Source organism: Acinonyx jubatus, chromosome B2 (assembly GCF_027475565.1).
Source record: "Acinonyx jubatus isolate Ajub_Pintada_27869175 chromosome B2, VMU_Ajub_asm_v1.0, whole genome shotgun sequence".
Taxonomy (NCBI): domain Eukaryota; kingdom Metazoa; phylum Chordata; class Mammalia; order Carnivora; family Felidae; genus Acinonyx; species Acinonyx jubatus.
In genome coordinates, this window is record NC_069385.1 from 145362420 (window position 1) to 145376267 (window position 13848).

A 13848-nucleotide genomic window follows, 5' to 3' on the forward strand; every position below is an offset into this window, starting at 1 on the left:
TTTTAATTGCCTTAGCACTTACCATGCCATTAACTTTAAAAAATTGGATTCAAGTTAAAAAAAATACGTCAAATTACTACATTACCTTTTGATTTTACCATGGCTCTAGTAAGTTTAGAAAATGTGGTCAAATTTGGACAATGAGGACAATAACTACGGTCACTTGGTAAACTGGAGTCAAACGCATAATGCCACTCTGTGGATGTCTGAGTCTCGAAACCATCGGTACCGTCGCCCCGCTTCCTGCAGCCTTGAGACAGATGCACCGTGAACATGTCAGTGGCCAGTGGTTGAGTGGCCACGCTGTGTGTGCGGGTCACACGGACCACCGGGCACATCTTGAGAACGCCGCTCACATGGGCCACAGTGGAACGTGGGTGACCCTGGAAGCTGTTCCCGGTATCCCACCTTCCTGTAATGTCAGACTTAATGGAGTAAGCTCCTAGAACTGTTTAGTACGGCTGGGCTGGGCCTGGGTAGACTGCCTTAAGCAACCCAGAAGACATCCACGTCCCCCAGGGAAGTCTGAGATCTGGCTCTCAGGGCCACATTGGTTCAAACTCTGGAATTTCCACCACTTTATTATTTCAGTCATGGCTGAATTCAGGGCTTGCAAATTCGGATGCCTACGCGGCTAGGGAGGTACCGTAAACAAGAAAAGGGAACTCGGCAGGGAGCCCTCTTCATTGGTTTGGCCTGTCTCTGGACCACGTGGCTTTCAGTCTTCAGCTTAAATGGGCATTGAGTGGGCTAGTTTGGATTCACCATACAGCTTATGCTGATAAAAACTTACAGATGTTTGACTTTTTCTCTGTTTTAAAAAACTTCTGTGTCTTCTGACTGGTACTCATAAAGCTAAGGATGATCATCGAAAAGATTGAGGATAAGCCACAAGGGGCAACATTGTGTAGGAGCTCAGAGCACAAGTGTGGAACTAGACTTCTGGTTCTGTTCAGCTTTTCTTTTTTTTTTTTTTTTAATGTTTGTTTATTTTTGAGAGAGCACCAGTGGGAGAGGGGAGAGAGAGGGGGAGACACAGAATCTGAAGCAGGCTGCGGGCTCCGAGCCATCGGCACAGAGCCCGACGCGGGGCTCGAACTCACGAACCGCGAGATCACGACCTGAGCAGAAGTTGATTGAGCCACCCAGCCCTTGTCCAGCTACTTTCTAATGGTGCAGCCTCGGTTGGGTCATTTAACCTTTCTGTGTCTCATTTGGGAAATGGGGATAACAGTACAGAATATCGAACCCGTAAGTGCTGGGTTGCTGGGAGGATCCTGGGACAGTAGTTAAGGATAGTGCACGTTCGGTAAATGTCAGCTATTAGTAATCTTGGCTGGTTTTTATTTTGCAATTGTTCTCTGCTAGCATTTTAAGATGTCATTTCACCTTGCATAAAAATAAAATGGGTAAAAAGGGATAACGTAGCCATACAGAAGCTCAGAACTCTTCTCGTACTATTTTTATTTGCTTCGTCCCATCCCGCACTTCAGAAGAGCTGGCCACTCTGTGTATCTCCGCACGCTTCCCTTAGGAGAGCAGTGGCCACTGTCCAGCCCTGAAACACGAGCCCTCCACGTTTGACTGCAAAGGTCCATTTTATCTCGAACCGTCGGGGGCCCATCCGTCAGTGTCTTGTAGCCAGAAGTTTCAACGGGAGACACTTGGAGTGTGCGTGTTGGGCACCTTCCCCGGGGGCTCTCCGTGAAAGGGGTCACTGAGCGCGGTGGCTGCCTCGATGAGACCGCGTGAGCCCCGCCTGTTGTTCCCTCGCAGCCTCTGCAGTCCTTGTCCCTGGCCGACTCGAAACTCAAGACCGAGGTCACCATCATCATCAATGCCCTGGGAAGCAACACCTCCCTGACCAAGGTGGACATCAGCGGGAACGGAATGGGGGACATGGGAGCAAAGATGCTGGCCAAGGCGCTGCAGATCAACACCAAGCTCAGGTACGCGGGTTGGGTACCCGGCCCTGGGTATGGAGGCTTGCCCTCTGGAGGGCCCTAGAAGGCCCTGGAGAAGATTCTGGCCCTCAAGCATTGGAGAGCTGACTGTGTCCCAGTGGGGGCTGAGTTTCCCATCGGGCCAACTGGGAAGGAGGAGTAATGATGTCAAGTCTTTTTGTCCTAGTGTAGAGGGAGGAGGAGTGTCCCCACTTTAGACACGGTGAGTCCCACAAACTGTCGTCTCAAAGATTTCCACCGTGACCTGAAACCTGACCTGAAGAGAAATGGTACTGTGCTCTCTTTCACGTCGGGGTAGACTGCTGTGTGTGCACGGCGGAGCGGTATGGGAGGGCTTTGCAGCCGGTGCCAGTGAGCGGAGCTAGAGAGACCGAAGGAACCGCATGAGGGGCTTCCCTGTACTTGGCTGTGAGCCCAACATGCTGCCTCCCCCTGCCCACCGCTGCCCATATAGAGGCTTAAAAGCCAAGGGATGCAGGAGGTTTGTCGGTTCAAAGGCAAGTTCATGATGGGTGCTAACGATTCTGTTTAGTGGTTTTCCTCCACTTGGAGTGTTTCCCAAGTGTGGCTCTTCTTAAGGACTGGCTGCGTGGTAACCACTTTATTAAGGACCACGGTGCCATCCGTCCTGCAGAGAGATCCAACTGCTACCTAACCCGGCAGTCTGGTTAAGGAAGAGTTCATTCGCAGCGTGCTTCAGGGGCTCTTTCTTGATGTTTCTGGACGCTTCCCTTGCTCTCCTGAATCTTCTGTCTGCACTGAAGGCAGAAGCCAAATGCTGCAGCACTTTCTCTGAAGGTCAGGGTGTGTGTAAACAAGGCCATTGGGGATCAGGAAGGGAAGCAGTTAGAGGTGTGATTCTTGGATCAGATGACCTAACGCTGTTTCACGTGTCAGGGGAATTGACAGACACCAAAATACCTCGGAAGTATTCACGTTCTGGAAGTAAAATGGCACTTCTCTTCCAAAATAGATTTTGTGTCTGAAAAGTAAACAACCTCCTATTTGTAGAAACGGAGGCTTTACCAGCAGCATGAGCCCGGTGCTTGGGACGTCAGGGTCATGATGAAAACATAAGACAGGATTCCTGCTAGTCGTTTAGAACGGAAAAAAGTCTCAGTACCTGACATTCTTTGTTTTGGACGAGAGGCTCCTTAACATCTTTTATAAGCAGCTCCAGATGTGAATACTAGAATATTACTACTTGCAGAATATGGGGAGAGTGTCCTAGAAATCAGGTTCCGTAGAGTTTTCTGGTTACAAAGCGTCAGGCAACCTAATGGTATGTTAACGAGTATGCTGTTGCTTTCAAGCATGGTTTTTTCTCATGCTACGTGAGCAGCAAATGAGTTAAGGACGTAATGTGTAATGTTGGAAGAAATGCTCGTCCGTGCTCTGCTTACAACTAAGTTGAATGTTATTCCTTGCTTATTGTGCTAAGATATCGAGATAGCGTTGTCTTTAAGTATTCATCTTCACTGCAGAATTATTTCCTCCGTGCCTAAATGTCCGGTCATTTCTGGGATTTGGTTTTCAAACAGGACCGTGATATGGGACAAGAACAACATCACCGCACAAGGCTTTCAGGATATAGCTGTTGCCATGGAAAAGTAAGTGTTAATCAGGCCTTCTTTCTGGAAAAACACAAAGGAACCAGTGGTGTTTGTTTGTTTGTTTGCTTTTGCCGTGGTGTGATAAAAGTAACACTGGACTGGGAATGGGAAGATCCAGGTCTGAGTTAGCCAAATTCCTAACCAGCCACGAGAGCTGGGAAAATGTGGACTTTCTTCCGGTGCACATTTCTTCATGTATTTAATGAGGCCAGAGACGCACCATCGTGAGGATTAAACAATTTCACGGTGGAGGGGCCACAGGACAGTCAGCTTGTGTTCTTTTGTGGTTTCATGTTCTATTTCCATCGGGGTTTGCTTTTTTTTTTTTTTTTTTGCCCATTATGACAACTCTGAATCCAGTGAAGAGAAAAAAAGCTAAGGTCCAGAAAATAAAAATGAAATTGGGGTGGGGCGCCTGGATGTCTCAGTTGGTTGAGCGTCCGGCTCAGGTCATTATCTCGTGGTTCATGAGTTCGAGCCCCACGTCGGGCTCTGTGCGGACAGCTCAGAGCCTGGAGCCTGCTTCGGATTCTGTGTCTCCCCTCTTTCTACCCCTCCTCCACTTTCGCTCTGTTTCTCTGTCTCTGTTTTATTTGAAAAGAAATAAACGTTAAAAAAATTTAATAAAAAAAATTTTTTTTTAAATGAAATTGAGGAACGGCAGGCTCATTTGTCTCATTACTGTAAAAGGCTTTATTACTGTAGTAACTAAAGTCTGCAATTATTATTAATTGTCAAGTTTGCTTTACCGGTAAATGAAATGGGGCAATAATACAAAGATGGCTGGAAGAAATTCTAGAAATCTGGTTCTTCCCCAGCTCTTCAGCCCTCATATTATATTCTGAAAGCAGACATGATCAAAGCAGATTTACAGCATTAAAAATGAGAGGTGACAAAACGCGGGTGTGGAAATAAGGAGCTAGTACCATAGAAGCCAGTCCCCTGGGGAAGAGGCGGGGGTCCACGTTATTCGTGTTTTTTCCCCCTGATTTCCCTTCGTGCAGGAGGCCTCCTAGGTGGGGCTCTCATGGCCAGCATGGTGTCATGGATAAAACCCTGGGCCTGGGGTGAAGAGCCATCCAGTCAGTCGGTGGCTCTGTCATCAACGAGCCAGTCCTGAGCAGAGCATTGCACCTTTCTGATTGATTCTTCTGTGGAAAGTGGGAAAGGCAGAGTCAGTTAGCCCTGCGTGCCTTCCAGTTCTAGATCCCAGGGTCTAGATCCGATTTCGCCCGGAGGTCAGAATTGCCGCCCCCACAGCGTCCCTAAATCCGGACGAGACAGCTTGTCCCACGGCTCCCGGGAGCCCTCCGGGACTGCAGAACCACCTACAATTACTCCTGTTGCACCGCAAAACCTTCACATGGAAACGTGTATTTACAAATAGCCGCATTTGGGTGCTAACAGCATGGTTGCGGCCCGCAGTAGACTGCCAGCCCACGCTGGTGTTTGTGAGAGGCCAGAAGCACGCACGCCCAGCACTCAGCATCTCCAGATGATGCAAGGTCTCCCTGGATCACAGTCCCGTACGTCCGCTGTGGTCCAGGATGCGAGTGCCTCAATATCACATTTGGTCTAAATAAAGTACCCGGGCTCTAGAGCATAATCGCGGCTGGATGAGGGAAAGGAAAATCTTCAAGGCTGCAAAAAAGATGCATTGTCTCTTCGTTTCATTTGGCTAGCTCCTCTTAAACAAAAAACAGTCTTGTTAAAACAAAGTTAAGGTAAAAATTGAAGTAATAGAAATAACAGCCTGTTTTTTTTTTAATAATTTCTTTTTTTTTTAGTTTATTTATTTATTTTGAGAGAGACAGAGACCAGGGGAGGCAGAGAGAGAGAGAGAGAGAGAGAGAGAGAGAGAGAGAGAGAATCCCAAGCAGGCTCTACACTGCCAGCACAGAGCCCAACATGGGGCTTGATCTCACGAAGTGTGAGATCAAGTCCAACATGGGGCTTGATCCCAGCAAAGCGTGAGATCATGACCGGAGCCGAAATCAAGAGTCGGACGCTTATCCGACCTGGGGGCCACCCAGGCACCCCAGTAACAGCCTTTTTCTTTGCTGGTTCTTTTACGTTAAGCCATCCTAAGTTGGACTGAAGCACATCTTTTCGATCAGATAACAGCCATATAGATGACTGCTGTTAGTAAGATCGTTGCTTATTTTCTCTATTCTTCATGATTACTACCTCATGTTAGTATGTTAGTCAGTCATCTGAACATCCGCGAGAATCACATTGTGTTTCGAGACGTGCGACAAGGCAGTTGTGACTGTGCAGTCCCAGTGCTCCGGGAGAACACCCCACTTGTCACCACGTGACCCCAAAGGTCGTTCTTCCTGAGTGTCCTGTAACGGAAGTGGGTAGGCGGCTTTGGGGTGGGAGAGAGGAGGCCTCTCCAGGGCCAGCTTGTGGTCTGGGAGTGGGTACCGGCCACAGCGCAGCTTGTAGGGGGGCCAGGCCCAAGGGTCAGGGTGCAGACTCAGAGGTCAGTGTTGTTTGCTCACACGGTGATGACTCCGTCTTGCACTCCTGTCCCTCTCCGGCTGGTCAGCAGCGGGGGGATAATATGTGGACACAATTTTCCACCAGCGGTTTCATTTGGAGTCGAGAGCCCGGTGGCCGTGGCCGAGTGTGAACCAGACCCCCGGGGCCTGCAGAGGTCGGGGAGGGGGGTGGAGCCGGGCGGGAGGTCCTGCGAAGCAGCTTTTCTAAGGACAGCTGCTGCTCTCGTTTAAAGGGGCCCAGAGCCCAGTCAGACTATTTTTGTGCCTGCTAATGTCCTTGCTTTGCAAACAGATGCTTTGGTTTCGTTTTGAATTCTTCCTCCGTCGGTTTGGGTCTGGCCGTCACACGTTGTCACTGCGGTGATCCGGGTACGTTCAGAGCCGTTGGTGATGAAAACCCACGTGGCACATTGCTGGCAGACTTATTTCCTGGCCTTCCTCTCGGTCCGTCTTTGCAGTGCCAGGCTGAAAATCAGGTTTTGAAACCAACAGAACCAGATGCCTGGCAGTCATGCGTTTTATAAAACGGTGCCAGCCGACGAGGTTGCCCGTGGGACTGCGCACAGAAGCCTGACCTGTAATCAGGGGCCCTGAGATAGTCTGTGAGCTTAGAATTTTCTAAGACACTCTGGCAACTGTCTCTGGGTTTTAAAAAGGAGTGCCGAATTAAGGCGGCAGGACGTTATTTCTAAATAAACGTGACTTTCTCCTTTTTCTAGGAACTACACGTTGAGATTTATGCCAATTCCCATGTATGATGCGTCTCAAGCCCTAAAAACAAACCCTGAGAAAACAGAAGAGGCTCTGCAAAAGGTATTGGAGGTTTGATGGCTTAATTGTAATAAATTCGCATTTGAATGGAGTTGGTAGTAATAATTCTGAACATATGAACGGTATTTTGTGTTTCACAAGGCTTTTTTTACATTAGCTTGTGTTCTTGCGACTGTAACCGGCGTAATGCATGACTGAGGGAGGAATGACGTAAGACGAAAATTGGTCATGAAATGTAAGTGGACTGACATTCCTACCGCGTCAGCAGGCTGGAGCTTATGCACAGAGAACTTTGCGTCCTCAGAGAACATGTGGAACTGAATGTCAGCTAGTGCAACCTTTATCCTCCGCTGCTGGAACCTTCCCTCCTTATTAAGAATGTAGGATACGAATGAGATCTCTTTTTACCATCTTTGTTTATAAACGTCTCTGATTCCACACACATTCCCGGCTCCTTTCTGGCAACCCCGGAGGATGATGGGCATCTCCGCCTTCCAAGTCCAGCCGTCCCTGGTGCCCGTGACCCCGCCGTCTCTGCCTGCGTGGGGAACTTGCCCTGCGGGTCACTCTCTCGCTGTGCCGTATCCCCATCCTTCTCTTTCTGTGGTTATGGTCACCTTTCTCGATGTTTAGATATGCTCCAGGATGTCCCATCTGTAGAAGCCTGTATTGTGGTGGTAGATGGGACTCTTTGAAATCTTTTTCCTCCCTCTTTGTCCTCATGGTGGGTGGCACCGTCCAGCCTCCCAAGCTTGACTTTTCTTTCCTGCGTCTACCGTAAACACGCACGATCATCATATTGACAGATTCTGTAGCACCAGTCTCTTGATTAGCTCTGTTCCCCTCTCTTCCTGTTACGGATGCATGTGTTCAGGCCTCATCATTTCTCAGCAGGATCGTTACCTCCTCTTTCGGTCAAGGAAAGCCACCTTACTCACGACACATGGGAACAGACCAACGTCTCCAGCCCAGCCCTTCCCAGTGGCTTTTAGAATAAAGCCTGCTCTCCTTGAATTGGCATACAGTTCTGCCCGGGATCTGCCTCCTGTCCTCTGCCACCTTCGTTTCTTACCAGCCCTGCCTCTTCGCTTTGCTCTGCTTCAGGGAACTTGTTAAAGGTACAGACTCGTGGGTCTCAGAAACGAGGGTGGGACTCACCAGCCTGCATTTTTACAAGCTCTCCCGGTGGCTGCAAATCTCAGAATCACTGCTCTGATCTCAATGATCCGCATGCTTCCCCACTGCTGTGCCTGTCTGTCGAGATTGAAGGCCGGTGTCCGCTCATCGGGAGCACTTCTCTGAGCCTCTTCCTCCTCCGTGTGGGGGGTTCCTCAGAATTTCCCGTGCTTGTCTCTGTCCCTGGCCTTGTGCCGTCATGTAAGTTACCGGCCTCCGTGGTTTTTTTTTCCCTTCCCGGTGACCATGAACTCGTTGAAGGCAGAGCTTATGTATTTTTCATCTTTTTAGATTTTTCAGCAGCTAGCGCAGTGCCTGGCATGCGTGTTGGTTGCTCCTTAGACTCTGTTGAATAAAAGAGAATAAGGTAGGGGGTGGGGGCAGGGAAAGCTGTGATGCGGCCACAGAAATCACCCAAGATTCGTGTTCAGAAGCTCTGACTCAATCAAATTCTTTTCAGTTTTGTGACTTCCTTAAGTTACTTAATGTTTCTGAACTTTGGTTTCTTCATCTGTATAAAACATACAGCTAGACAGGAACTATGTTTAGCTGACATTTAACATACAGTTCATGCTGCGTGTCTGACACTGTTATAAATGCTCTCCATAAATTAACACCGGTAAAGTATAAAATAAGTCCATGAGATGGGTTTGCTATAGCCCCATTTTGCACGTAAGAAAACCGAAAGGCAGGATGACCAAATAATTTGCCTGTGGTGCCCACGGGGACCGAGCCAGGTAGCGTATGTGAAAAAGTACTTTATAAACCACAGGGCAACTTCAAAATGGTAGCTGTCTTTATATTTTCCCAGAAGATGTCGGCAGCTTGTAACAAAAGGCCCGTCCTGGAGACACCAGGTTTCTGGCCTGAGACCCGGCAGGCCGGGAGCTTGGCACTCTTCACTTGCGCCTTCACAACAAGAAGAAAAGCTGAGCAGACAGGAGATCGGGCACTCGTTCGATCCCTTACAGAATCGAGGCTGCAAAGTGAACGGTCGCCCCGGAAGCCGGATGGATGGGAAAACAGACGATGTCTGTGACTCCCAGCTGAGGGCAGCTCACCAGGGGCCGAAGGTAACAGAGCCAGGAACTCAGAGGAATGCTTAAACAGCAGCTGAGGGATTGCTGGAGGCCCAGTGTAGACCGGTTGAGAGGTTCACAACTCCTAGGGGCCCAGTCTTAGGCCCTGAACCTCTCACGGGCTTCACCGCTAGGAGCCCCACCAGGTTATCACAGGAGAGAAATCCCCTCCTGTTTCTGGCAGGGAGAAGGGGGCAGGTTAACCATTTTGAAATCCCCCCTGGAGGGTGCCGTTGTCTGTCACAAAGGCTTACGCTTACCTTCCCTAGTGGAAGACAGTTAGGTACGCCCAGCCCCTCTAGCCTTCCCGTTTCACATAAGGGAAGAAAAAAACATGACCAAGAAACATTTTGGCAGGTCCCAGCCCAGGGACTCGGACCACTAAAAGAAACCCTAAATTTAATCGTAGGATTACAGAATGATTCCCCTCCCTAACACCTTACCACCACATCAGGTATAGTGACAGAGTGGATTACAACTGAGCAAAGCTGTGAGGCACTCTGTTTAAGAAGAGGTCTCTAGGGAAATCCCCAGACAACTAGGGAGATAAAAACAAGGACATGGGAGGAAATTAAAAGTCTCTTGCACATACAGCTACAGCAGACATTGAGCACAGCCCAGCTTCGCTATAGCCAGATGAACATCAAATAGCACATTAAAAGTCTGATTGCCTCAGTGCCTATTACCACATACATCATATCCAGTTTTTGCCAAAAAGAAAATCACAAGATGTGGTAAAAGGCAAGAAGAAACACAGTATGATGAAGAGGCAGAGCAAACATCAGAACCAGTGTCAATATACACAGATTTTGGAATTATCAGATCATTGAAAATAACTGACTAGCATGTTGACAGCTGTAATGGAAAGAGTAGGCAGAGAGATAGAGACTGTAAGAAAAAAACGAAAAGGAAATAACTAGAGATCAAAAACACTGTAACAGAAATGAAAAATGCCTTCTACGAGCTCATTAGTGGACAGGACACAGCTAAGGAAAGAATCATGGAGCCTGAAGATATGTAGAAACTTGGCCAAACTGAAAAGCAGAGAGAAAAAAGGAATGGGGGGAAACACCAGAACAGAATATTCCCGAACTATGGGACAGTTACATCCGTAGAAGGGGACTGCCAGAGGAAGAAGACAACAAGGGAACAGAAGAAATCATGGAAGTAATAATGGCCGAGAATTTTCCAACATCGGTGATCGGCACCAAAGCACAGATCAAGGAATCTCAGAGAACACCAAGGAGGATAAATACCCAAAAAATCTACTTATGGGCATGTCACGTTTAAACTGCAAAAAAAACCAGAGACAAAGAGACAATCTTGAAAGAAGCCAGATAGAGTAGAAAAACACCTTACGTATTGAGAAATAAGGATAAACGTTATATCAGACTTGGGTCAGACATCATGTAAACAAGAAGAAAGTGGACTTTGGGGCGCCTCGGTGGCTCAGACGGATGAGCATCCGGCTGTGGTTTGGGTAATGATCTCACAGTTCATGAATTCGAGCCTCACATCGGGCTCGCTGCTGTCAGCGCAGAGTCCCCTTCAGTTCCTCTGTCTCCCCCTCCTGCCCCTCCCCCGCTCGTGCGCGCATGTTCTCTCTCTCTCTCTCTCAAAAATAAACACTAAAAAAATAAACAATGTGTGTTTTCTTAAAAGACAAATCGGTATTCATCATTTTTTCCCCTATAATGCTTACTATACTCTTAAATATTCAAGTTTTCATTTTAACAGAAGTCTGTCCCCTAGAAGAAATATGCTCTTTAATTTTACTCTGGTAAAGAACAGTATTGTGATCCTGGAACTCAGTCTTTCGAAGTTGGGTTGGGTTTTTTGTTTTTTGTTTTTTGTTTTACTGTAAGATTGCTACATCGAATACAGGTCTTTTTGCCTTTTGTGTCGCTGCTATTTTCAGCTGTTTTCAGCAGTGAGATGAGGCATCAGTAGGCTGTAGACGGTCTTCCGGGTCACTGCTGCCCAGGGGGACTGGCAAACACGATAATGACACTTTGGACCCTCCCCCTCCCCCGCCCCCCCCCCCACTTGACCTCAGTCAGGCCCTCTGTCCTCAGCCTCTGGGAGGCGGGTTCTCTGTCCTCGGTCTAGAACATCGCAGGGAAGGAAGGTTTGCCCTGCTAATCCAAGATGGCAAATACTCTCAGTGGCGATGTGTGTGTGGCTGATATTAAAGTGACTGAAACAGTGTTACTCTTCCTTCTCCTTGTACTGGCTTTTGGACATGAGCTTTGAATATTATTTTTTTCTAAAACAAAATTCCCTTCAAGCTTAGTCTGTGCAGCACCATTGGTGGCCCTAGGGAAGGCCCTGGAGACACATGGGACAGCCTTGGGTGCACGGCTGGTGCGTGAGCTGAGCCTCCTAAATAAACAAGCTGTTCCCACAACCGGCCCCCGGCCAGCGCTTCACGAGGCCACATAAAAAGAACAAATAACAAAGCAAAAGCGTCCAAAGCTGGGTGGCAACGTGTGTGCCTGTCATACTTCAGCCAAGAATCTTGTTTTTTAGCAGAAACATTTGCCATCGATGATCATGTCACCTTGGAAAGAGATGACTCTTTGGGAAGCAGCAGGAGAAAATTAATGTAATAAAATGTCATGGTCTTAATGTGTCACTTTAATGATGTTTCATTTCAGGGATCTTTTCGTTTTTATAATTCCTTCATTTATGTTTAGTAGAAAGGTACATTTTGTTCTGCTTTATGGTTTCCAGGGGTGATGGTAATTATAGTCTGTATTTTAATTGTCCCTAATTGGTATTAAGTAGTAGTCACTTAAGCATACGGAAAATTCAAATGAAAGTGTAATAATACTGAGAGCCTCACAGTTGTTACAAGTTCTTAACCAGGGAACTACAGTGACAAATTAAAAGCCACATGGCTAAGTGTTGTTATTAAAAACACACGAAAACAACAACTGCAAAAAAAAACCAGATGGTGCGATTACCCATCTCCCATCATTCTTTACAGACATCTTCAGAGGTGTCCCTCAGTCCCTGTAGTTCTTGTTCAACTTTGCGTGTTGTTCTTAAACGCTTCATTTCAGTCTAGTCATCGTTTGTATGTTTGAATTTTTAACAGGCGATTGTGTATAAAAACACAGCTGGTCAAGCGGCTTCAGGGGTTCTTCTCTTCTGTGGAAATTCGTTTTCTTATTTTCTCAACTTGTGCTAAAGTCAGTCCCTTTTTTGAGATCATATGAAAACCCCATGGACTGCTGAAACCGGTGTATGTCTTTGAGTTGTGCCAGCCTGTGTCCTTCAAACTTGTGCCTATTGTCTCCTTTTCTTCCTTGAAAATAGTTTTCTCAGTGCTGGCGGGTTCTGCCACATAAAGGCTGAGAGGTTCGGTGGGTACCATCCACACACCGTGGTGTTATTTCTGTAGCTTTGGAACTGTTGAGTGGTTAAAGACTCGTGAGGGAGAGACCGTGATTGTGTGCGAGAAAGCAGGGAGTCACCGGATAGGGCCTCCAACCGTGTGAGCGCCGAAACCCTTGCCGGTCTCTGTCGGCTACCGAGTCACGTGAAAACACTCCCATTCGCTGCAAGTTACATTTTGAACTCCGACACCGAGAATGCACAGCCAGTTTCCCGTGTCCCGTGTTGTGTCTGGGGTCAAGGCACAGGCGGCATTGGGAATCCGTGCTTTGGTTTCAAGGTCAGCACCTGGGCTGTTTCGCTTGTAACTTCTCTGTCTGCTGAGTCCACACGTGTTCTTGAGAGGTGCGTGTGCTTGATTTTCAGATAGAAAACTATCTGCTCCGGAATCACGAGACCAGGAAATACCTTGAAGAGCAGGCCTACCGCCTGCAGCAGGGCATTGTCACCAGCACCACGCAGCAGGTAAGAGGACACCGGTCTCTCCTACTCGCCCGTGACAGACATCCAACGGGGGGCACCGGATTTCTGTCGCTGGAGTCATCCCCAGTGGGACGGTGAGAGCTGGTTTCGGAAAATGACAAGAAACTGAAGTGGAGTGTAGGGGAAGATACAGAGGGAGGAAAATGTAGGCTGATTCCAATGCTAGAAATGCACTTTTAATCGCTGATGATTTTGTGCCTTTTGTCAGTAAGTGTATTTTGGATTTCCTCTTGGGATTCTGTCTCTCCCTCTCTCTCTGCCCCTTCCCCACTCGCCTGCTCTGTCTGTCTGTCTCTCTCTCTCAAAATAAATGCATAAAAAAACCCAAACAGGTGCCAGAGAGACTCAAAAGGCTGTCTTACAAGGGAACTAGAACCATTTCTTAGTGTCCATCCCAATTACTAGAAGCAAACGAGGTGATGTCATCAAAGTTCAGAGGGGGATGTATTTTGGACCATGAACTCTACACCTAGCCGTTCTGTCGAACAGCTTTGAGGACAGGATTAAAATGTATTTGGACATGGACTCAGAAATTTTACCCCCAGTATTCCCTATGCAAACAAACAAACAAAAAAAGTTCGTTGAGGAAATTCTCCAGCATAACAATAAAAATAAGAGTGCACAGGATGAGGTATAAGGAAGAAACTGCAGCAGAAATGAAATCCCTAAAAGTCACAAAAGCTGAGGGAAAGCTTTGAAAAATTGCCACTTTGGACAATCCACTTGGAGCTGCAGGGTTAAAAGACAGGATTACATTTCTTTCTCTTTGTATTCCATGATTCCATAATTCTGTAAGTGCATTTTAGCAGGTTCAAAATTTTAACATCAACCCAGACAAGAAGGGAAAGCCTACGTTAAG

At 47.5% G+C, this 13848-nt stretch overlaps 1 protein-coding gene across 7 annotated transcripts in view; it reads left to right on the forward strand.

Annotated features, from left to right (window-relative positions):
• Positions 1 to 13848, forward strand: part of CARMIL1 (capping protein regulator and myosin 1 linker 1) — a 308332-nt gene that overhangs the window by 203644 nt on the left and 90840 nt on the right. For all 7 annotated transcript variants that reach the window (XM_053223218.1, XM_053223219.1, XM_053223222.1 and 4 more), the window contains 4 exons: positions 1777 to 1949; positions 3506 to 3574; positions 6801 to 6894; positions 12873 to 12971. In XM_053223218.1, the coding sequence (XP_053079193.1) occupies positions 1777 to 1949; positions 3506 to 3574; positions 6801 to 6894; positions 12873 to 12971 (435 nt within the window). The remainder of the gene's footprint in view (positions 1 to 1776; positions 1950 to 3505; positions 3575 to 6800; positions 6895 to 12872; positions 12972 to 13848) is intronic.